Source organism: Carlito syrichta, unplaced genomic scaffold, assembly GCF_000164805.1.
Source record: "Carlito syrichta isolate Samal-C Ts95f unplaced genomic scaffold, Tarsius_syrichta-2.0.1 Scaffold302616, whole genome shotgun sequence".
Taxonomy (NCBI): Eukaryota; Metazoa; Chordata; class Mammalia; order Primates; family Tarsiidae; genus Carlito; species Carlito syrichta.
The window spans coordinates 77,724-103,865 of NW_007246712.1; the positions used below are offsets into that span (position 1 = coordinate 77,724).

The 26,142-nt window shown below is 42.1% G+C and overlaps 1 protein-coding gene and 1 pseudogene across 1 annotated transcript in view; both read right to left on the reverse strand.

Moving 5' to 3' along the window:
- The window catches only part of SND1 (staphylococcal nuclease and tudor domain containing 1), a 365,164-nt gene that overhangs the window by 73,408 nt on the left and 265,614 nt on the right, over positions 1-26,142 (reverse strand). The window contains exon 14 of the mRNA XM_021711814.1: positions 19,318-19,390. Within this exon, the coding sequence (XP_021567489.1) occupies positions 19,318-19,390 (73 nt within the window). The remainder of the gene's footprint in view (positions 1-19,317; positions 19,391-26,142) is intronic.
- On the reverse strand, positions 20,942-21,219 carry LOC110595550 (annotated as a pseudogene).

Consider the following 26,142-nt stretch of genomic DNA (forward strand, 5'->3'; position numbering starts at 1 on the left):
GTTCCAGCTACTTGGAAGGCTGGGGCGGAAGGATCGCTGGAGCCCAGCAGGTCAAGGCTGCGGTGGCCGGGAGTGTGCCACTGTACTCCAGTTTGGGTGACAGAGTGAGACTCCAACTCAAAAAAAAGAAAAAATGATAAAGGTGATGATATGGATGAATCTCAAAAGCATGACTCCATTAATATGACATTCTTACAATTTTTTTCTTTTTGAGTTGAAGTCTCACTCTTTGTTGTCCAGGCTGGAGTGCAGTGGCACGCTCACAGCCACCGCAGTCTCGACCTACTGGGCTTAGGCAATCCTTCCGCCTCAGCCTTCCAAGTAGCTGGAACTACAAACGCACGCCACCATGCCTGGCTAGTTTTTTTGTAATTTATTGTAGAGACGAGGTCTCACCAAGTTGTACAGGCTGGCCCCAGGCTCAGGCAATCCTCTTGCCTCGGCATCCCAAAGTGCTGGGATCACGGTACCCAGTCCATTCTTAACAAATTTTAAACTGTAGGGGCCGAGTTGCATACCAGTGGTCACCAGGGACTAGGTGTAGGTGTCAAAGGAAACAGAGGAATTTTCGGGGATAATGAAACAGTTCTATTATCTTAACTGTAGTGATGGTTACATGAGTACATGTTTCTCAAAATGCACATCTGTTAAAACTAAAAATGTTAATATTTTACTGTATATACATTATACCTTAATTTTTAAAACACACAACAACAAAATGGGCCAGGCTTGGTAGCTCAGCCTGTAATCCTGCGCTTTGGGAGGGCAAGGTGAGTGAATTGCCTGAGCCCGCGGGTTTGAGACCCATCTGGGCAACTTGGCAAGATCGCATCTCTACAATAAATCAAAAAAATTATCCAGGCATGGTAGCGCGTGCCTGTAGTTCTGGCTACTTAAAAGGCTGAGGCGAAGCCGGGCTCGGTGGCTCAGCCTGTAATCCCGCGCCTTTGGGAGGCTGAGGTGAGTGGATTGCCTGAGCCCGTGGGTTTGAGACCTGCCTGGGCAGGTGAGACCTCATCTCTACAATAAATCAAAAAATTAGCCGGGCGAGGTAGCGCGCGCCTGTAGTTCCAGCCACTTGGAAGGCCTAGTGGAAGGATTGCCAGAGCCCAGCAGGTCGAGGCTGCGGTGGCCGGGAGCGGTCACTGCACTCCAGTCTGGGCAACAGAGTGAGACTCCAACACACACACCACACACACACAAAAGGCTGAGGCAGAAGGATCGCCAGAGTCCACAGGTCAAGGCTGCGGTGGCCCAGAGCGTGCCACTGCCCTCCAGCCTGGGCGACAGAGTGAGACTTCAACTCAGAAAACAAAAACAAAAAACAAAACAAAACAAAAACAACAAAATGGCCTCAGTACGTAGAATATGCAACATTTTATTTTTTTAACTCAAATAACTCTTTTCCTAGTCAAGTAGTTTGTAAGTAGCTCACAGAGAATAAGTTCAAAATTAACCACTCAGTAATTATGGCTTACATCAACTGCTTTAATATAATTAGCTATTAATGTATTAAAATATTCTATGAAATTTAAGCAGAAAATGGTTTACATGAAAAAGCAAGGGTTAGAAGAAATAGAAAAAAAATCTTATCAGTTCCCCAAGAGCAGCACAAGAAAGTCTCAATTATTAGGCAATGACTCAAAGAAATCATCAGGAGCTATGAGGTAATCCTCAGTTGGCCATATAGACAACATATTTTGTTCAAATACAGAAAAAAGTTCTACTATGTACATATGCCTAATGACATTTCTTTTCTATCTCGACACAAAATCATGTGATACTGCTTAACATGAATAAGGTACTATCTAGTTCTCAATCAAATAAAAATTCTATACAAGTTCAGAGACTGTTCTTTTATTGAATGACTTTTCAGTTTCCCAAATTTAACTATATGAAATTATGCTATGAGAACCATTCAATTTAACCTTTAGAAATGAAGTCATTGCCTTTTAGTGAGAAAATCTGCATTTTATCATCAACAGGAAATACAATGCCCTTGGTTTATTCTACAGAACTTTTTTTGGCAAGATAAGTTAGACACAGAAAGTGTAGATGATCATGTATCTGTGCCTCAAGTAAAAAGGGCAGAAGTAAGCGCATACCTAGTCAGAATAAAGTATCAACAACAGAAGCTTGCTTTCTTCCTGTCTTCAATCTACTTTCTCTAACCTGGGTGAGAAGGATGGAACCATCAAGGCAGTGCCAAAGTTGACCTGCAGTGCCCTTCCTCAGGCTTACCAATCTACAGAACAATCTGAAAGCTTTGCTCATAATTTGTGGAGCCCAGAAAAGTTTCCACAAATAAACCCCCACTCTTCCCATCCCCTACTGCATTCCAAACTGTCCCTTTTCTCGTTTTTCTGTATTCTATCTTCTCAACAGATTATTATTACAATTTTTGGTTACCAAATTCTGACTTCATAAATAATAGCCCTCAACTGAAGAGTTCCTCTGAGAATTCTTCTGCCCTCCTCTTGGCCTCTGCACGTTGGTAGCTTACATGACCTTCTCTTCACCAAGACCCTGGAAACTCCCCTCACATCTTTTCCCAGATTGTTTCCTGGAGTCATGCCTTCTGCTTTCTTGATTTACTCTCCTGCCCTTATATAAAAATAATCTGGTTCTTACTTCATAGAGAAAGTCTTATCTCTCTCAAGTCGAGTAAGTAAATATAGAATTGCTTTTGTAGTTTTATTCAGGCGAAAGCCTATCCTACTCAAGAGTACTTTGAATCAACAAACTCCTTCCATTATTCATCAGCATAGTAATGCACTATATTTTTGATACAAGTGAATGCTTTAGTAATGATGTGAAGAAAGCTTATTTTAGTATGAAGCTTAATTGTATCTAGTCAAAAACACAGGAATAAGAGACAGTGCTTCAGAAATACCAATTTGTAAGAAGAAAATGTTTATAAGGAAATCTTAACACACTGGGACCTGTGCCTTCCAATTATTTGCCGGTAAAATATTCTCTAAAAATAGGTAGTTTATTCAAATTGCAAACATCCAATTTATATTAAATAAACCATTACGTTGATAATAGTTAAAGGTAGAATTTCTATTTGAGCTGGTAAAGATAAGCACAACAAATTGGGATATCAAAAAAGGCCATTTAGACTATTAACAACTCTGCTGTTACTTTTCTAAGAATCAAATGGTAATGAATGCTTATAGCAATACCATATCCTGTTCATTTTCAGAATTGAGACATGAGATTGGCCTGAAAACATAGTTTATACATGGTATGTGGCAATGAGAATAAGGAACAAAGCACATCAACAACTGTGAATATCAATTACAAGGCTAGGATAAAAAAAAAATAACATAGTTTGAAATCCTATTTTTTTCTTTAAAAGTTTTAAATCAATTTTTATCACTTACAAAGTCTCTATAGGCAAAAGGTAAGAATTTATTATAGAACTAGAAAATGACCTGAGAGATAATTAAAATGTGAGAATAAAGAACTTAAAAGACATCTGATGAAGCACAAGTTTTCATTTCATGGGTAAATCAAGAACTCAGGGCAAGGAAACTGATGTCATGCTAAACTGTGCCTCACCCAACACAAGAATGCAGCTTCTCCGAAAAGTACTTTCAACATTCATTTTTGCCCGCATATATGTGGGGTGTAGATTCAACAATCCTTAAGTAAAAGTTATTTGTATTATGATACTTAGTTTTTTTACAGCCCAATATTTTAAAAAGTTAATAAAAATAGATAATTATACAATTGGAAGAATAAGTTCTACTTTTTCCAACACAGAGAAAAATGGCAACAATTATGGAAGAAATTTATCATTAATTAAAACAGAAGGTGGTCAATGTTTCAAAGAAAAACAAATGCATTTAATTAAAAACCCAAACATTTTACACAATAAAGATTTATAGAATGATGTTATTGAAAAAATACACAGTATTTTTTGGCCTAGGTTTCTACATAGGAATGTTCTGAGACAATAACTTACAGTCTATGATTTGGCTAAAGGGATCAATGTTGTTTATAATAGGGAAAAACAATACAAACAACCCCAATATCCAACACCAGGCTGATTAAATCAGTAGCAGCAGAACAATTTGCAATATCCATTCATCCAACAATATCTGCTAAGCACTTATACTGTGTCAGAACTGTTCTAGGCATTGACTGTATAGTTAAGAATATACCCAGAAGCTCCCAGTCCTGAAAACAATTTTAAAAACCAGAAAAAGAAAAAAATAAACTAAAAAACTCACATTATAATGAACAGAAGTATTACCACAGAAAAATTTCTCCTGATAGTAGTACAGATGATTTCTATTTCTTTTCACTCACTTACTGAAAGGACAGAGCCCAAAATGGAGTTTTTCTAGTCACTGTGAATAGGCCTGGTCAACTAGGTCAATGCTGTGTCCACAACAATAATCATTAACTAGAAGAACAATCAGTCCCCCCCCCCAGGTTGAGTTTCATTAAAATTAACATCTTTGTCCCTAAAATTTGTCTTCCAGCTTCCGGCCCAGACCTTCTTGTCTATGTAATTGATCACTCTTGATTGACCACAGGCAGTCATCAGAGATAGTAAGAAACAGACAATCACCAGGAAGTCAGCTCTCTTTGATGTCTCACCCAAGAATGCTTACTTGATCCCCTAAAGGAAAGCCCTATCAAGCCCCCACCCCTGAACATTGGGGGGGAGGGCCGCTCCTTTAAGCACCTGGCCCCTTCTCCACTCTTGGAGAAGTGGATCCACCCTTTCTTTGATCTACTTTCTAAATAAACTCCCTTTTTCCTAATCTATATCCTGTGCAATTCTTTGTATAACACAGCACTGACTCAACTCATCAATCTAACACTTATATTTGATGCATTTAAAACAACAATTTTGAAAGAAAGTTTGTGTAAAGAAAAACACATCATAAGTTTTTTTTTGTTTGTTTGTTTTTATGTTGGAGTTTCACTCTGTCACCCAGGCTGCAGTGCAGTGGCATGCTCATAACCACTGCAGCCTCAATCGGCTGAGCTCAGGTGATCCTTCCAAGTAGCTGGAACAACAGGCATGTACCACCATGCCTGGCTAATTTTTTAATTTACTGTAGAGATGAGGTCTCGCCAAGTTGCCCAGGTTGGTCTTGAACCTATGGGTTCAGTTGTCTGTCTCAGTTGTCCTCTCACCTCGGACTCCCAAAGTGCTGGGATTACAGGCATAAGCCACCGCACCCAGTCAAATTTTTGTTTCTAAAAGAAAAAAGTTTCTTAATATTTAAGGTTGATTTAGCTTTGCAAAGATAAACTGATAAATTACCAGAGGTCATTCATGTCAGCATCAACATTCTCTACAGTGAATTAGTCCTTTATAATTGTTCTATATATTTCGAGACAAATAAATATTACTGACGGTGTAATAAAGTCTGTAAACTGATGTCAAAAACATCTTGACCTGAAGCTGCATGAGAAATGTGCTCCATGATTCTATGAAAAAAAGATCTAAGCAGTGTTTTATGGTCCTGATGACATCAAATCAAGTAGCTCTTTTCTAAGGAATAAAAGTGTAATGTAGATAACTATGATTCAGAGTGAAAAAAGTATGGACAATAGGTATGAATAAACAAAGAAAAATCTCACATTAGTATGATGTGAGAATTTTAAAATGTGCTTCTAGTAAAGACAGCAGCACGTTGTAAAAAGTCCCACAGTTAGGCTCAGCAACAGATTTAATAACGTGTACCCAGAATTCCATGCATATGTAAAAAATACATGTAATGAAACTACATTTACAGAAAAATACTCTTAAAGCAGTTAGAAATGTAGTGCAGGGGAACTGTAATTCTTCTTAAGGAAAATACAGACTTGATCTCACCCCACCCAGTGGTGATACAATTTTGACATAACACAGCCACATGTGTATGTTATACTGGGGTTCTGTGAAAAACCATGTAACCTGGAGTGCCTGAGTCATGGCAAACAACTGAGACAGTTTTGAAGATAACAGAGTTAGTTTGTTCAATCAAGGATCTCACATGATTGCCATTTATCCATCCATGCACATGTAATTATGGGTGCTCTCAAGATTTCTCACTTATCATTGTGGACATTTATGCGTTTACTTTTGTTAGGACATTCCGAAAAGTGTAGGTCTACCCAGACTCGGTGGCTCAGCCTGTAATCCCGTGCTTTGGGAGGCTGAGGTGAGTGGATTGCCTGAGCCCGCGGGTTCGAGACCCGCCTGGGCAACTTGGCGAGACCTCATCTCTACAATAAATCAAAAATTAGCCAGGCGTGGTAGCAAGTGCCTGTAGTTCCAGCTACTTGGAAGGCTAAGTTGAAGTAACGCCGGAGCCCAGCAGGTCGAGGCTGCGGTGGCCGGGAGTGGCCACTGCACTCCAGACTGGGTGACAGAGTGAGACTCCAACTCAAAAAAAAAAGAAAAGTGTAGGTCTAGAGATACAAGACAAAGTTCCTGCTGATAATCCAGTTGGGAAGCTTTCTAGCTTTCACCACCTAATGCATTCCTTCATTCCACAAAGACTGCTCTCAGGAAACCTATGTGACTGAACTGTCCACCAGACAGTTCTCAACCTTCATCTTACTTGACCTTGAAGCAGCAAAGTCAGCTACTGTGTTGTGAAGCTCTCTCTTCTCTGAAAGTGTACATCATACTTGCATGATTCACCTCCGACAGCTTGGGCAACAAATTTTTAAATCTGTTTGACCAGTAAACTCCCCATCCATGTATGATCTTTTAAATAAAGGCCTGGCCTAGTGACTCCTCTCTTGATATTCTCTGGGCCATTCTGGACACTCACCTCTATGTGTCCAATAGCTCTAAATCTAGGCAAGAATCTCAGGCTACTAATGGCTCATTAGAAAGGCTCATGGAGCCGGGCTCGGTCGCTCAGCCTGTAATCCTGCGCTTTGGAAGGCTGAGGTGAGTGGATCACCTGAGCCCGCGGGTTCAAGACCTGCCTGGGCAACTTAGCAAGACCTCATCTCTAGTTGGGCGTGGTAGTGCGTGCCTGGTCGACTGAGTGAGACTCCAACTCAAAAAAAACAACAACAACAACACAAAAACAAGAAAGGCTCATGAGTGCCTCAATTTCAACATGTTCAGAAATTCTTAATTTTCCTCACAATCTATTCCCCAGTGCTTACCATATCAGAAAAGGAGCACTAGCGTCCAACAGTTATCTGAGCCTGACATTTCGAATGCTCATGGCATGACATGTGATTTCTCTTCCTTGAGTCCTGATTCAACCAGTCACCCAATTCTCCCAGTTCTTCTACTACATTAGAGCTCAAATTTATCTTTCCACCTCCACTGCCACAACCCTGGTTCCAGTCTCTATTCACTGCAAATTTCTCCCTGGCCGTTGTTTCAAGTCTACCTCCATATAACAACCAGAATGGGAACATATCTATTATCTAGATCTAATCTGCTGACCTAATTATTTCACTCCCGTTTCAATGATTTCTCATTGTTCTTCAGATAAAATTCAAAATCCTTGTCAAGGACTATAAGTCCAAATGATTCAGTCATTCACTGTTGCATCTCCCATTACAGTCATGCTGACCAGCCTTCCACTTGAATATAAGCTCCATCCTTCCTCAGGATCTTCCTATACATAGTTTTATCCTCCAGCCCTGAACAAGATCTGCTAATTACTTTAGGCCTCATTTTAAAAACACTTTGAAGACATTCTCAGACCACCTAAAACAAGCTGTGGCCATCAGTATACACTCTCGCAGGACTCTGTACATCCATCACAATTGTAATTATATAACAGATTGTGAACGCTCTATAAAGACTAATCTGTCATGTTTAATATATTCTCAACACTCAGTATTGTGCTTGGCACATAAAAAACTCCTGATAAATACATATTGTTTGATCATTCATTCACTGACTCAACATGAGAAATGCATTTAAGAAACAAGTCAGAGATGGCATATGCTAAATGTCAAAAGAGAGATAAAGAGGCAGTCAAAGAACTCAGGAGAGGGAGAGGTAGGATTTGGGACTTGAATTGGAAGAAGAATTTGTCATGTAAACACTACTCATGATGATGATAGCTACCATTTAGAAAGGGCTTTTAGCCGGCTCGGTGGTTCAGCCTGTAATCCTGCGCCTTTGGGAGGCTGAGGTAAGTGGATTGCCTGAGCTCGTGGGTTCGAGACCCACCTGGGCAACTTGGCGAGACCTCATCTCTACAATACATAAAAAATTAGCCGGGTGTGGTAGCGCGCGTCTGTAGTTCCAGTTACTTGGAAGGCTGAGGCGGAAAGATCGCCGGAGCCCAGCAGGTCGAGGCTGCGGTGGCTGGGAGCATCCACTGCACTCCAGTCTGGGCGACAGAGTGAGACTCCAACTCCAACTCCAAAAAAAAAACAGAAAGGGCTTTCAGTGTGTTAGGCAGAATGCTCAGTAATTTAATAATAATGAGCACCATCATGTGAACCATGGCTCCCTGTTGAGCTATTATGTCAACTGTTCTAAACACTTTGTCAATCACACCACAACATAATGAGGTAAGTGCCATTCTCATACCTGTTTCCCACATAGGAAAACTGAGGAACAGAGAGATTAAATAACTTCCCCAAGGTGACAAACTAATAAGCAACGGAGTCATGACTTGAACTTGGTGATCTGATATTAGAGCCTATGCTAATAATCATGACTTCACAGTGCCATCATATTCCAGAATACATGCACCCTTTCTGCTGCATGCTTTTAGCAGTCTGTTGGCTGATAGTTACTAACTAGTACAGTTAATCCTTGGAGCAAGGGTCACTTTTTTGCAAAAACAAGTTTACCCTGCTTGAGTCTATCACCTGGCAAATCAAATCTAAACTAGGCATTGTAATGAGCTACAAAAAAGAGTTCCTTTTCTTAGGATTTTAGAAACTAGTAAGGAAAACCACTACAATCAACTTATTAACAAGTGTAAAATCATGGTAATATGATTATGCAAATACAGAAGAAGGGATTAGAAGGGAAAATTACCTGCAAGAAAAGAAATGACTGAAGGAGGAGGAAGGCATGGCCAGGAGGGAAGAGACTGCATTCCAAAAGAAAGAAATGCCACTCAACAAGTGCTAATTAACAATAGAGCCAGAGTCGGTTGACTGAGAACCTTAAATAGTGGAATAGATGAGTATGATATAAAAGAAAATGAACAGGCTTGACCGTGGGGGAAGTATTCGGGCATGCTGCAGTAATGAATAATCAATAGAACATAGGTCGTCCTCCAAATTAGAAACCTCGGTAATAGCTTATATTTTCAGGCATCTTCCAAATCCAATATTGTATTAAGAATTCTATAATTTCTTCCTGAGAACACCATTTCCTGAAGAACTGAGGCAGAAAACTACTAGGGCATTTCAAAGCCACCCTGAGCTCTAATTCAACAATATCTGGATGTCAACATTGCAAAGAGTGCCCAAAATTCTGTACAACATATTCTGTAGGGAATATGTTGGAAGCATGCTAAATAAAGACCTAAAACACAAGTAAGCAGAATGTCTATGTTAGTAAAATGACTTACTTTGAGATGTTTACATAAGCAATAGCCACAGGAAAAAATGAGTTCAATCTAAGGCTAAGTAGTGTTATGATGGTGAAGTGGAGAGAGAATCTAGGGCTCCACAGAAATATTTCAAGTTTTATCACATCACTTCATCACAGCCATGGGACAGATTATAGATAAGCCCATCACACACCTCAACCCAGGAATCAGGAATTTTGTCAACTGCCTTCAAAATATACTTATAATCATCCCAGCCACGTCTGTAATGGGCTCATTTAACCAATTTTGACCCATGAAATAGAATCACAGAGAAATATATACATGCACTCAGAAAACGGGAGAGAGACCAGGAGAGCATGAACCACCTATAGCAGAGTCTGTGCTGGAGGGAACTCTCTTTGCAAAAAGATGCTACTTTGGGGGAAAAAAAAACCACATTCCTGAACTCCTGCAATTTCCTTTCTCCTGTCTTTGAACAAAGAAGAAAGGCAAAACTCATTACAGCTCAGTACACCTAAATAAAAGCTAGGACCCTGTAGCTCATCTGCATGCATTCCTGTGAAGTCACAGTTAAACAAGGAATTCAAAGGGAAATAGAAAAATTTATAGCAGAAAACAGAATTCATGGTAGCAACATGTTACTGATTATTTTGGAAGGAAGATGTTTTTGTTATAAGCAGCAACAAATTAAGCAGCCCAGTCTGTAATAGTGTTCCACCTCTGGGTAAGTCACCTGGTCAAACATTTCCTTAGAGGTTGAACTGCAGAGGTTTGACCTTCTCACGGAAGACCAAAACACTGTGGCCCTGCCTTCAATGTCCAATTTGAGCTCCCTACTTCAAGGATATCTGCCATGGTGCCTGAATTTTCCAAAATAAGACTGTTCTGAACAAATGGAAGACTAAGTAAGGTACAGAATTGGAACCAGACATTCAGCAGATGAAAGAGGCATATTCACTTTAGAGTTTTTTTCTTTCTTTTTTTAAGAATGTTCACAACCAAATTTTCTCCATGTTTCCAGGTATAGAGGAGGCAATAAAACAAAAATTTTCAAGTCACACAATTCTGTAATCTTTGATTGCCTACTGTTATAAATGGTTTTGTATTTCTTGATTCTGCAATTGTTTCCCTCTCTAAACGATAATTTTCAATAAGGTAAAATCACGACTCTTATACAAACATAGCATGAACTCATGTCAAAAATTTTATTTTAACCCACTAATTAAGGAAAGATTCAGAAAAAGTCAAAGGAGACTCTGAAGTACAGATATAGACAGGCTACTAGGAGTGTTGAAGTAAATTTTCTAAAGATGCCAAAATGTAGGAAACCATAGAGTAAATATGGAATTTGAAATCATTTCTCTTACTCTTACAGGCAGAAATCAATTATCTCTCTACAGGACTACATTCCTATATCACCACAAAGATGTCAAACAGTCTAGCCCAAAACAGAGCAGCAGAGCCCCTAAAGCATCACATAACCCCACAGGGTTTATGAGGCAGCACCCAGCAAGCCATTGGAATGATACCTGGTAATCTTGACTTTTTCAAAGTCTTGAACATTGTTTTCTGATACTCCCAACTAAGTAAGACACCATGTCCTATATTTGGTCCTCTACCAAAGGAACACAACTCAGTCTGAAGTGGATTAAAATCTGTAAAAGAAGGTATCTGAACACTGTACTTTAACTGTGGTAAATACTTAGAAATGTAATCTTAAAAAAAATTCCCATGAAAATAAAAAATGCTTTCAGATTCATATAAAAGGAGAGAGAGATGCCCGTGCAATTCTGGAGAATTTGAACAGGAAAGCTTTCAAAACACAAGAATTGGCCACACAGAGCTCATTTGAGCAAAGAAACTATGGACAGCAGGTGTGGTGTTGCGTGACTGTAGTCCCAGCCATATGGGAAACTGAGGTGGAGGATTGCTTGAGCCCAGAAGGTCAAAGCCAGTCTGGAAAACACAGTGAGATCCCATCTCTAAAAAGAAAAAGAAGCCGGGCTCGGTGGCTCATCCTGTAACGTGGAGTGGATTGCCTGAGCCCGCAGGTTCGAGACCCACCTGGGAAACTTGGCGAGACTTCATCTCTACAATAAATCAAAAACTAGCTGGGCGTGGTAGTACGCGCCTGTAGTTCCAGCTACTTGGAAAGCTGAGGCGGAAGGATTGCTGGAGCCCAGCAAGTCGAGGCTGTGGTGGCTGGGAGCGTGCCACTGCACTCCAGTCTGGGCGACAGAGTGAGACTCCAACTCAATAAACAAACAAACAAACAAAATAAAAATAAAAAAAAGACAAACAAATAAAAAACTGTGGACAAAAAAATAAAAATAAAAATAAGACCCCAACAAATCAATAAAGTAATGGCCTCCACCATGAGTGAGGGCAACTGGCTAAAGCAAACTCTGGCACAACCAAGGTCTTAATAGCATCCAATTCTTTTGCAGAGAAAGAGTTCTAGAAGAGGAGAAGGGAACCGAGAGAGTAATATATTTTCCCAAATTAGCAACAACTTAAGCTACTGAATGCAGCAGAGATGCAAGAAAGCCACCTAGAGACGCCAACACTCCTCACAACCACAGCTCTCCAGCAGGGGCCAACCCCATGTAGGGAACACGTGATCTCTGGCCAGCAGGTTCAGCGGACAGTAAGCTGCCTCTGTCTGTGAGGTCCTTTGGGACCTTCCCAGGGCAGCAAATGCAGAGCCCAGCAGAGGAGTCAGTGGCCAGTTGTGAATGGAGCGCCAGCGCTAGGCAACCCCTCCAGGTCACAGAAACCCAGCAGTGGGAACCATAGGCTTTGAAACCTTGTGCTATCTGTACCTTAACTTAGACTGCAGTCAGTACAGGAAAGACAGGAGAACATGATGCAGGGCCAAGGGAGGTAAGAAAGTGAAGGGCTATTTACAAAACAACACAAAACACTCAGAGGGGCACTGGTGCCATCAAATAGCAGAGATCACAGTAAACGGAAAGACTGCTTAAAGGAACTTTAAACGCATATGTGAATAAGAAGACAATCTAAACTACGTGGGCCAGAGGACATACAAGGGAAAACGCAATGTAACACAGACCTAACTTATACACCCCCTGGGGGATTATGCTGCTTTTACCTTGAAAGGACAGAGCCCAAAGTGGAGTTTTTCTGGTTTCCATGAGCTCATACTGTATGAGCTCTCCTGCAGGGGCCAACCCCATGTAGGGAGCACGTGATCTTTGGCGAACAGGTTCAGTAGACAGTGAGCTGCCTCTGAGTTCCTTTGGGACTTTCCCAGGGCAGCAAAAGCAGAGGCCAGCAGAGCCCTGGGCAAGTCACATGACATTAAAATAAACATCTTTGCCCAAAGAACCCTGGGCAAGTCACATGACATTAAAATAAACACCTTTGCCCAAAGAATTTGTCTTTCAGCTCAGCCCTTCTCACCTATGAGGCCGACTCACCCACCATCCAGTCATCAGAGAGATGAGAAACACCATGACTTCAGCTCCTGTGAATGCTTGCCTGCCTTCCCCAAAAGAAGTTTTAGAAACCCCTAGTCTCAGGCATTCGCTGTCACGCAAGACGCTTCTGGCCTCCTCTCCAGTCTTGGAGAAGTGAGTCCACCCTCTCTCTCTCTCTCTCTCTCTCTCTCTGATCTACTTTCTTTTTCTTTTTTGAGTTGGAGTCTCAGTCTCCCAGACTGGAGTGCAGTGGCCGCTCCCAGCCACCGCAGCCTCGACCTGCTGGTCTCAGATGATCCTTCCGCCTCAGCTTCCAAGTAGCTGGAACTACAGGTGCGCGCTACCACACCTGGCTAATTTTTTGATTTATTGTAGAGATGAGGTCTTGCCAAGTTGCCCAGGTGGGTCTCGAACCCGCGGGCTCAGGCAATTCACTCACTTCAGCCTCTCAAAGCGTGGGATTACAGGCTAAGCCACCGAGCCCGGCTGATTCTGAATAAACTTTCCTTTAATCTAATTTCAGTGCAATTCTCTGTATTTTACTGGTGGTGCGGGCTAACTGACCTAACATACCTTCTTTGGACTTACTGGGCAAACCGCTTTGTTCTTTTAATTTTCTTTAGCCGAATGAATAAATATTCATCTTTTTTCTTACTCGTTCAATGAGGCCCAAATCTATAAAGCAGCTAAAGGAAAGGTAACTAACTCCTTTAAAGGTTCCCAAGCCTCTCATAGAAATGAGGACTATACCATTCAAGTTTAAGAAGGTGTGCTGGGTGCAGTGGTTCCTGCCTGTAATCTCAGCACTTTGGGAAGCTGAGTGAGAGGGTTGCTTCAGCTCAGGAGTTCAAGACCAGACTAATCTTATCTATCGATTTTAAAGGAACACTTCAATTCTTTATATAAACAAGTTAGAATCCCACCGGCCAACTCTTTAAGTCTTTACTTCATGATTCCCTTCATTTCATGAGTATTAGGGACTCAAAAGTCTGACTTTTTCTTGCACCCTCTCAGAGCTAGCTGTTGGATCACTGTAGCTCATGACTTAAGAGTATTTTTATCAGCAATATATGTATCGCCAACAAAAATCAGTTATGGAAAGAGAAGGTTATGGGAAAGTAACTATGTTATATGAGCAAGAAACCAAGATACAATATGATAAATGACCAAGGGAGCACAGTAGCAATTCAGAGGAAAAAGACCCCTGGATGAAAAAAGTAAACACTGTAATAATGAAATTAACAGGTGAGTTGTCAGGACTACATAACATGGAAAGGCAGAATATACTAAAAGAAAGATTATTCTCATTCTAGTCAGCTGAAAAAACAAGACTGAAGAGGATGCTATCTTCTTGTTGTGTCATCAACAAACAAACATCGTAACTTCCCCTAAACAGAGGAAAGAGACAGAAAAGGAAAAGGCCACAGAGGAAAACTCAAATATACACCATGACTCACTGAGTACTGGTCATGTACAATGTGGAAGAAGAAGGAGGAGTGGAGATAAAGGAAGAAATCAGCATTTCAGGGCTGGCCGCAACTTGAGGAGTAGAGAGATCTCGCTAATCTTGGAGCCATAATTGATTTGTCTGATCTACCAGAACAACAGTAAGCCATGCACCGGCCCCACTTTATTGCCTGTTTTACACTCTGTATCTGCAAGAGATCGTATTTATTACAGAGCAGGCTACAGCGAAAACAATAATAAACCTAAGATAAAGAACTGAGAAACCTAAGATAAAGAACACCGACATGCACATTCCAACTTTTTGTATGCTGGTGAGGGAGGGTGTTAAGTCGAGATCAGGGAAAAAACAAAACCAACTAATAATGAAACTGGGATGGACGAAGTGAAGCAGTCACCACAGAACCATCCTCTAAATCAAATCAAGGCGGTCAAATTCTTAGTTGGTTCCACACATACAGGAACATCCTGGCTTGAAAGGAAACCAGACTGTTATAGAAATGATAGCAGTGGCTCGTTCTTGTAATAGCCCACTTCCTATACCTTGAAACATCGGAAATAAAGGCAGACTAATAACTTCTTCGGGACCTACGTTACCAATTTGGTGGTAAGTACTTTTTTCCCAGAAAGTAGGTGCAAAAGATACAGACAGGCCAAGTTTTTAACAAAGCCTTAGACAAACAGGGGGTTCATTCAGTTGGCATTGCATGCAGATGCTCTGTCCACCTTATGGAAAAACACAACACTCAGATAACATCTAAAAAACCATCTGTAAAAACAAACAAGCAAAAAGCCCTGCTCGTTTGGCTACCACAAGGCTGGCATTGCACCTGCCGAGGTAGAGCACTGACCTCTCACCCCTGTGCTTGGATTACTGACATCCCCTCATACGAAGTCAGCCAAGCAGGTCTTGCACTTGCTAAGTCTCCACACCAAAGCATTTTAGTGCAGTCTGACCCTTACCCCTGAGAAACCATTTTTTAAAATTCAAGAGAACAGATATGGAGAACGGGTAGAAACTCAGTTTAGTTAGAGGGAGTTAACAAACGGGAACAAAATTACATATTATTTGCCTGGAAATCATGATATAACCTCTTTTCTTTTTTTTTTATTTATCGATATTTTTTATTTTGATATTGTGGGGACCTCTTTTCTTTTCTTTTTTTTATGAGTTGGTGTCTTCACTCTGTTGCCCAGGCTGGAGTACAGTGGCAGAATCAAAGCTCACTGCAGCCTCGACTTCCTGAGATCAGGAGATCTTTCTGTCTCAGCCTTCCAAATAGCTGGGACTAGGCATATACTATACTCACACCTGATTTTTTTGGGGTTTTTTTGAGTTGGAATCTTACTCTGTTGCCCAGGCTGGAGTGCAGTGGCATGCTCACGGCCACCGCAGCCTCAACCTGCTGGGCTCAGGCGATCCTTCCAAGTAGCTGGAACTATAGGTGCGTGCCACCACACCCATCTAATTTTTTTCATTTTATTGTAGAGATGAGGTCTCGCCAAGTTGCCCAGGCTGGCCTTAAACTCGTGGGCTCAGGAAATACTCTCGCTTCGGCCTCCCAAAGTGCGGGATTACAGGTGTGAGTCACCATGCCCAGCTGACTAATTTTTTATTTTATTTTTTTGTAAAGATGAGATCTTGCTTGTACTGCCCAGGCTGGTCTTGGACTCCTGGCCTTAAGTAATCCTCACTCTTTGTCCTCCCAAAGTACTGGAATTACAGGCGTGAGGCACCACACCCAGCACATATTTCTTGAGTGCAATTAGGAAACAAAATGTGTGCTTATACATGTCTTTTTTTTACTCTTCCATGGATGTGTACTGGGGTGAAGAGGAAGATGGTGAAAGGTATTATGCACAAATACCAGTTCATAGTAAATTATTTTGGCAGCATATTGGCTACACTGACAGTTCGACAAAGCTCTCCATTTATCATGACCTTAAACTAAGAGGGGAATCAATCTGGGCAGCGGGGAACACAGTTAAAGATTAAAACACAATTAAGCAACCTTTATAAAACCATTACATATATGAATATTGCAGTGCCTTTTCCCCAGGTGTTTACTCCTCATTAGGCTGTAAGCTGTTTGCCTGTCTGATCCCACGTGCCTACCTGTCCCAGACAGCAAAATCACCAGCACACTTCAGAAAGCAGAAAACTTATACATCTCACTTAAATGAGACAAGGGCACTCAACACATACACAGACTTAACACTGTGATGGAAAGAAGGGAAAGTTAGAAAGGTAAAAAAGAAAAACTCCTCTATTACAGAGGCCACAAAAAATTGCAATCTTAGCTGAATAATTTGTAATTCAGGCAGACAAGGTCATATCTGACATCTATTTAAATTGAATAGCTGTTTCACTATCAGTCTCCTACCTGCTCAAGCTTTCCTCTTTTATTTATTGGGCAACTGAGGGAAATTTAACTGGAATTTATTTTTGAATAACTTAAGACAAACCAATCCTCCAATATACAGATAGAAGAGAGAATAAAGAAAGGTATGAAACTGAACTACAGTTTAAGGGGGAGTAGGTGGCGTAGGAATAAAAACACAAATGAAGATAAGTTTCACAGAACCCATTGCAAGTAATAATAAAAACAAAGGAATAACAGGCCAGACATGGTGGCTCACGCCTGTCATCTGAGCCCTTTGGGAGGCCCAGGTGGATAGAATGCTTGAGCCAGGAGTTTGAGGTCAGCATGAGCAAAGTGAACCCTCGCCTCTATAAAAAATTAAAAAATCAGTTGGGCATGGTGATGTGCTTGTAGGCCCAGCTACTTGGGGTGCTGAGGTAGAAGGATGGCCTGAATCCAGGAGGTTGAGGCTGCGGTGAGCCATAATTGTCATGATCATGCCACTGCACTCCAGCCTGGGTGACAGAGTGAGAACAGACAAATGAAAAACCAAAGGAATAAGAAAGCACCAGAAATCATCAATGTAGGAGGCAGTATAAGATTCAAAGACAGTCATAAAGATCTTTAGGACAGAACACTGGGAGGTGTTGACAACTCCCAAGGCAGGTGCGCCTCAGCCTCAAAAGCCTACTTAAATCCAAGCAAGAACATGAACTCAGGCGGGCCAGAAGCAAGTGCCTATCCCAACGGTTGAATTCAGCTTCCAGAAGACCCTGGAGTGTGGGCCTTATGCAAAGGCATATCTGGTGGTATGTGTAGAGGAGCCCACACTGTGTTTTCCAAAACAGGTATTTATGACTTTTTTCCTCTTACAGCTGAACAGCCAAAAAAATTGCCCTTTGATTATTATGACATCTTTACCAAAATATTAAGGAAAATATTGTTGAGAATGCCACAGCACATACATTAAAAAAATTAATAGTATACATCCAAAGAATATTTCCGCTGGGTAAGTCACAGAGAAAATAGGCCAAATAGCATCACACTGGGTGAGTCACGCCTATTAAAAATGAGCCTTAGCAGATACATCACAGGCACCTGTGGCTCAAAGGCCATTAGCTACAGGTTTCGGAACTTTTCTTCTTAGATTCTAAGCCACAAGGATGCATGTCCCTGTACCTCACCCACTTAACAGAGGCCCCAACCTCTAGAATGAAGTCCAATTAACGTGCTGTAGGTAGCACTGCTTCGCCCGTTATCTGCAGTGACTGGCTATAGAGAAGGAAAAGCTCACCAGAATCTCCTGGCTTAAAATGAGCAGGATGCCAGCATACCTAGGCAACAGTGAGCTGGCAGACATATCTGTAATAAGCAACCTCCAAGAACACCAGAAAAAGCCTTGGCCAGGCCTGGACACACAACACAGCAGGAAGATAACACAGTCAATTCATCAAGGCTGCGGGGTAGGCTGAGTTCTCGATGCTTTTGTTTATACTATATATCCTTCTCAGTGCCCACGGCAAATTCCCTGAGTGTCCATGCTCAGATTTACTAGCCCTTTCTCCTTCATCTCCCCTGGGCTATGTGGCCTTCCATATGCATGGCACCAACCTGATTTCTTCCTTAAATATTACTGACTATGGGAGTTGAAATGGATGGTGTGTGCCTCAAGAACAGAGGGTGCCTTCCTTGGCTACTCGATCAAAATCAGTATTTGCACTACTCACTATTCTCTAAGTCCATTTTATTTTTCTCTGCAGCAGTTGTTGCCACCTGACATTGTAATTGTCTCCCTTTCCCACTTGGAAGTAGGAACTTATTAATTTTCTTCATTGCTATATTCTCAGTGCCTAAAGCAATTAATTCCTGGCATATAGCAGACACTCATAAATACTTGTTCAACAAATGAATAAACCCACTCAACTAACCAAGGGATCTATTCAGTGAAAAGAGATCCTAAATGTTCAAGGGTGAAGTCCTTATTGCTAAGTACTCTTTTGGACACAGTCATTTGGGAGCTCTGAAGCATTTGTATCATCGATTCTTCTATATTATCCATATCTATCATCTCAAAGGATGTTTACACATTTCTCCATTCTCTCCCACTTATGGGCAAGTAGAGAAAAAAAGAAGTCATGAGGAAATTATGATTAATTCTTATACTTGTCCTAAAACCTATAGTTGATCTTCTACCCTTAAGACTTCCCACTCATAGTGAGAATTAGACCGGGATTTTTAAAAAGAGATGATTTTATTTTAATACAACTGGGAAGAAGTACCTTCGAAACTCAAAACACAGTAATTATAAATGAAAAAGCAACATAGAGACAGTTCAGGTATAGAACTGAACGTTTGGAGTTCTGCTTTTCCAGACTACAAAATAGGCTCCGAATAGATGCCTAAGTAGATACCTTGCAAAAATGACCACTTAGCACCCAAAAAGAAGCAAGCTAGAGAAAACATCTAAGCTGAAGTCCTTCGCAGACATGCAGACACACTCTGGAGCCTCCAAGCCACCCAGATGGATTCAGGGACAGGACTCACCCCAGATATGTCTGCGACGCGGTGGATAGGCACTTCCTTCTTGCTATGCAGTCCTTTGCCATTCTTAATAGCTCTGTTGAGGAAGAAGAGAAAAACAATTAAAATAAAAGTCACAAGGGGAAGGGATATAGAAAAGTGGGAAAATGGGAAGAGAACTGTGGGTTGTTAAAGTGGACGTGACACAAGTCACACTGCACGCTGCTGGGTTGCCAGTCTCTGCAGGAGGATTTGATGGAGGAGGATTTGAAGGCTGCTCTTCTTTATTTTATTTTATTTTATTTTATTTTTTGAGTTGGAGTCTCACTCTGTCGCCCAGACTGGAGTGCAGTGGCATGCTAACAGCCACCGCAACCTCAACCTGCTGGGCTCAATCTTTCTACTTTAGTCTTCCAAGTAGCTGGAACTATAGGCGTGTGCCACCGTGTCCAACTTTTTTGATTTATTGTAGAGACAAGATCTCGCCATGTTGCTCAGGCTGGTCTCAAACCTGCGGACTCAGGCAATCCTCTCACCTCAGCCTCCCAAAGTGCTGGGATTACAGGTATGAGCTACCATGCCCAGCCTTGAAATCTGCTCTTTTAAGCCCAGTTACCAGTACTTGACTGCCAGTTTCTGCTAACAGCGTGCCTGGTAATCAGAGGTCGCCCTTACTTGTTTCCAAATTAAAGGCATTGTTCCAAGCACAAAAGAAGAATCAGCTGGAAGAGCACACTCTTAAGAACAGAAGTAACAGTGTTTTAATCACATGAAATATTTTGAATGCAAAATACGTATCTAGTGTTCCAGTTCTAATGGAAATAAGTTCCTCCCAGGTAAAAAGATAAGTTGCCTTGAATGAAGCAATACTGTATAGAAAAGTCAATTAACAGTAGAAAAAAATTAGCAAGTGCTACACAACTGACACCAAGTCTTATTTTCAATCAGTCTCAGTTGTAATAACAGAAGATTTGACAGGGGACTCGGGGACTCTGGGACTCGGCCACACACTGGACCATGGGTTGGTTTGTCCCAAACTCCCAATCCTCTAAGTAGTAAGTAGCTTTAGGGACAGAAGCCTAAGCATCCCGGGGTATGCTTACTGGTGTAAAATGAAGGACCACAGAATAAAAGCTGATTGCTAAATCACTAGGTCCCTACACTATGAGACAAGACCTTCCTGGGTACTACCAGCCTGCAGGCTTCAGCAGGGAAGAGTCCCGAGTTTAGAGAAAGAAAATTAGAGTCAAGGGTGTATTACCACTATGGTGACTAGACTTTTTTTTTTCCCAACATAAATTAAGTCAATTACTATAGGTCAGTGAAATCTCAAATGGTGGAGCTTCTACTGGTCTTTCTTTCTTTTTTTTTTTTTGAGTTGTAGTCTCATTCTTTAGCCCAGGCAGTAGCATGCTCATGGCCACCGCAGCCTCAACCTGCTGAGCTCAGGGGATCCTTCCATCTCAGCCTTCCAAGTAACTGGAACCACAGGCATGTGCCACCATGTCCGGCTAATTTTTTTATTTACTGTAGAGATGAGGTCTCACCATGTTGCCCAGGCTGGTCTTGAATCCCTGAGCTCAAGTAAACCACTTGCCTCTACCTCCCAAAGTGCTGGATTACAGGCGTGAGCCACCGTGCCCACTTTCTACTGGTTTTTCAATTCCTTCAGTCTTCTGATGGCAGACTTTACTGTGACAGTAGAAGTGGTATGGAAGGTCCAGGCTCCACCAACTACTGTTTTCATGTAGGAGCCACAGTGCCAGATGCCCACAGATCATCTCTTCATCTTGGTTCTGCCACAGAAAGAACAAGTGTACTTGGCGTGCCGGCTGATCTCAATCTTCTTTATCATTTTTAGAGGGAGGCACCATAGTGGGCCCCATATGTACTGATGATTCTGACCTTCTTGGTGCGTTTTGCCATCTCGCCACCAAGTAAGTCGGAGCTCCAGGTCTAGACTTTTTAGAGTTTTGGAATTCCAGAGGACGTGTAGTGAAACTTGCCTAGGCAGGGATATGGGTCGCAGTGTGGGGGCCCTCACACTAGCAGCCACATTTCCACCTTTTCCCCACTCAGGCATTCACTCAAGCAGCAGGAGCAGAGGACACTGCTCTGCAAGGTTAGTTTCAGGGCATCACTTTTAAAAATAAAACTTGCACCAAACACATTGGAGAGGGGCTGCTCAGTGCAAAGCAGAAAAGTCCACTTGTAGTTCTTATGTACTTGGGCTTCCACCATTCACCTGAGTTCCCTTCCTCCATCCCAGGGGAACTGTCTCTCACTCAGCTGATCTCAAACAAGCAACGGTCTTCCTTACTATCTAGTTTCTACTCCATGATGAGGTCAAGTACAGAACTGACAAGAAAATAAAAATCACCTGCTCTCACGTACGCTGATCTGAAATGGTAACGGAAATAGAGCACATCAAAGTTCCTTGAATCTCATGGCTCCTCCTGAATTTGAATCAAGGGCTTCAGCTTCAGGAATTGTAAATGGGTTGGAATATTTCCCTTTACAATTTAGTCTAGTGATTTATCACTCAGGGATCCTGTTAATGGTCCCTGACCAAGGCTGCGCCTTATGGTTAGCCCCTTACCCTTGGGATTTACAAGCCAACAGCAGAAGACAAGAGGATGGTGGCCAGAAGTCAACTAATGATCCAATGCTGCCACCTTCCAAGCCCTGTTTCACCATGTGTGTCCCATTTCAATAATCTCCTCTGCAACCAACAGGCTCTCCCTATACTGCTACTGTAAAGTGGAATAAATGGCTTTAAGACTGAAGCTTCTGTGAGGCAAGTCCCTCCTACCATGACCGGACCTCATCCTCTTCAAGGGCAAGGCTTGCAATGCTTTCTGCAGCTCCAAATGCCTACAGCCTTATCCTCTAACAACAAGGACAACCAAAATAAACAGATCTGCGCTACCAACAGACAGGTTCAAGTTAGAGCACTGCTGAATTTGTGGCCTTTACTGGGGTTGGAGAACATCTCACACACCATGAGAAGAATAGAACGGGGCCTGAGCAGTAAGTTAGAAAGCAAAAATCAGCCGGGCTCGGTGGCTCAGCCTGTCATCCCACGGCTTTGGGAGGCTGAGGTGAGTGGATTGCCTGAGCCCGCGGGTTCGAGACCCGCCTGGGCAGTGAGACCTCATCTTTACAATAAATCAAAAAATAAGCTGGGCATGGTAGCGCATGCCTGTAATTCTGGCTACTTGGAAGGCTGAGGCGGAAGGATGGCCAGAGCCCAGCAGGTCAAGACTGCGGTGGCCGGGAGCGGCCACTGCACTCCAGTCTGGACGACAGAGGGAGACTCTAACTCAAAAAAAAAAAAAAAAGAAAGCAAAAATCCTCGAGGCAAAAGTAGTGAGGTGGTAAGCTATAACTCTGCTTTCCTCCTGTGACCCCAAAGTAGCTCTGTGCCATAAGCAGAAACCCAAGATTTAACCAAAACTAAACATGCTACCAAAGAGGGAAAAATAACACCAAAACTTAGAAAATGTGGATAATAGTGTAGGGAATTCTTTAAAATTATCTTAAAATTTTTCTTAAAAACCACATTTATGCTCTATCTTATTCCTAACAAGCATTTTATCAGATACTTATTTGTATTTAGGCATAAGCTTTGAACAAACTTTCAAAGACTAATTTTTCTACACTTAAAATATTATTGTTAGATTACACTGAGTAAGGTGGCTCACGCCTCTAATCCCAGCACTTTGGGAGGCTGAGGCAGAAAGAACACTTGCACCCAGGAGTTTGAGACCTGCCTAGGCAACACAGCAAGACCCCATCTCTAAATAATTAAATAAGCCATGTGTGGTGACACACCCTGTAGTCCTAGCTAAATGGGAGGCTGAGGTGGGAGGATCACATGAGCCCAGAAGTTTGAGGCTGCAGTGAGCTTTGATTGTGCCACTGTAGTCCAGACTAGGTGACAAAGCAAAACCCTATCTCTTAAAATATATATAATATAATATAATATAATAGTATAGTGCAATGTAATGTCATATAAATATACACACACATTAAATTAGATCCATTTCTGCCACATTCAAGAGTCAGCAAGAAAGCAGCATTGTAACATCATATATAATAAGCTAAGAGACAGTTCTTATTTTGTTAATTCTTAACAAAAGGGAAACAAATATGAAAGTTAACAATGAGTAGTTAACCACTACATTAAAATAATGCCCACCTAGGAAGTGCCATAACGCCTGAGTGGTGTACCACCCCCAGACTACAGAGTATAAGCAGCCTGTGAGAAGTGGGCAGAATGTCCTGTTTCAGCTTAGCTCTCTCCCTGGGTGCAGAAGCTGCTTTGGTTCTTGTTCCCAACCTGCTGCAGAAATGACCCCAAGTGAGCCGTCTCCGAAAACCTCCCTCGGCTTGACAGAAGGTTGATGTCACAGCAAGATATTCTCCTCAAGACTATCTGGGGGAACCGCCCACGGAGAAACGCAGGCATGTACCTCAAAGGAGAAAGAAACAGAAGCCAGAGGAGCAGCCTTGCCTCAGCCCTTTGCAAAGGGCAGTGGATGCATGTGTTCCCAGCTACGAGGACACGTGACATGGAGACCCAGGATCTGCTGGAAACAAGGAATGCTGCTCTGCATCTCACAGAACCCAGTTTCTCTGGGACAGTCTGTGGAGTCCCGTCTTGGTGGCATGGGAGGGCAGGCAGGTGGCAGCCTTGCCTCCACCGACGCCTGTGCCACACCACGCACATGAACTCCCTGCCCACACTGCCTTTCCCTGCAGGCTGCACCACAGCTCGGCATCCTTTTTCATTAGGCAAGGAATGAAACTCCTGACTCCTCAAGTCCTCCTGTGGTGGCTGTTTTAATAGCCGCTTCCTCACAAAGGCAGGCTGGTTTCAGGCTGGCCAGGAGAAGGGGAGCAGTGGGGAGAACACAGCAAGCTCCTTTCAGAGGTGTTCTTCTCAAAAGGCAGCATTCCACACATGACGAAGACTACCAGTGTCAATCATGATCAAAAGCCACCACCAACCAGGAAAAGTCACTATATATCCACGTATGTGCTATGGGGCCCAGGGCAGCAGAGGGATAAACTCAGCGTTCTAGGTGGCTTCCGGGAGACCACTCAGTTTACTGAAAACCTCTGCTCTCTTTAAACGGACAAGTCTGAAATCCTCACCTATTAGGTGCTGCTGGTTTCTCTGTAGAAGACAAAACCCACAACGTTGCAAAGGCAGATGAGGACCTTGTTACAGCGAGATCATCCTCATGACCGTAGCACAACAGGACTAGAATGATGGCATACATTTTATGCAAATTCACTCTTAGGTTTTGTGTTCTCTAGCTCACCCAGAAAATCCTAAGGCCAATCTTCTCCAAGTAAAAGTCTTAGCACCACAGTCACAGTACCTGGGCCAACAAATAGGCCTCGCTCTTACCACCAATTCAATAGTGGCAGATTGTCATTCTGGACAAATATTTTTGTGTGCTTACAAAGAAATTCAGAGAATCTGAGGTTAGATCCAACCTTTTCACTATTAGAAAATGGCTGTCACATCAGGCATTCTTAATCTGGTGACACAGAGAGCATCAGCTAGGATGCTACCAACACCTACAATCAACTCTGAAGTATATACGTGAATTTTCTGAGGGAGCAGACGCTTTCAAAAGAGTTTCCCAAAAAGAACTACTTTCATACATAAAAGGGATCTAAGGAAAATAAAGTGATAGAAACAGAAATGGCATGCAATAGGGAGGTAGCAGGGAGTGCTGGGCAAGGGAGACCACAGAACTGAGAGTTTAGGAGCCCCTGAACAGTCTCATCTGCCATTTCTCGTTAACAATGCTTCCCTGGCTACCAGGGTTCAAGATGTCCCTTACCTCTGCATTTGCTTTATCCCTACATCCAACACTTTCTTCCTTTGTAACTGTGCTCACTTGACCCATCTGTAACCCTGTTGGGCCTCACCTTGGCCCTCATCAATTTATTTCCAAGATAACATCAGGAATATTTTAACTGAATTCACTCAATCCATTCAAATACCGCAACTACTTGAACACTGCTCACCACTGCCACATGACTTCTCAATAAAAATCTGCACCATCATTTCACTCCCTGACTCATACTCCCAACTAAGACCGCCAGCCTGGGAAATCATGTAGAAATTCTTTATGCTATGCTTTCATGGGCCGCTATCATGTGGCCCAGTGTATGTATTCACTTGATTTCCATATTACTCACTCTAATTCAGTTAGGTCCATTCTCTCCACGCAAGTTACTGATTATGTGTGTCCCCCAGCTTTTGTTCCCTTTTGACCCAACCAGTCCTTCCAGCACAGAATGAAAAAAGGTATCATGTATCTGTAGCCACAACCTCACTACAATCATAAATGAGTTGTCACAACAGAAATTCTTAACCTGGGGTTCTAGATGAACTCCTTTGAAATGGCTGTATTATTATGTAATATGGAGTATCACTCAGTTCTGCATGCAATTATAAACTGCAACATATGACTTTCAAGTTGCTTCAGGAATTGATCTTTTTTCCTAGAGCTAGACTGTAGGCACCTTGAGGTCAAGGATTCTGTCCCTACATTTTTTAATGGTATTTTACACAGAGCTATGTTCCCATAATGGTTTCAACTCAGGGTCATCTAGTTCAATTAAACTGTACCTAAGGAAAGTTGAACACTGCCTGGTAACTGATTAATGCAGAATTCTGATATTTCAAATCGGAGACAGAGATAATGCTGATGTGACTGAAGGGCAAAAGAATGAGGTTGGCTGGCTCTTTGCTGATGCACAGTTTCATGATTATGCTCCAGGGATGAAGAGTTTAAAGCCTGGCCTCTGAGCAAAAACAGAAGC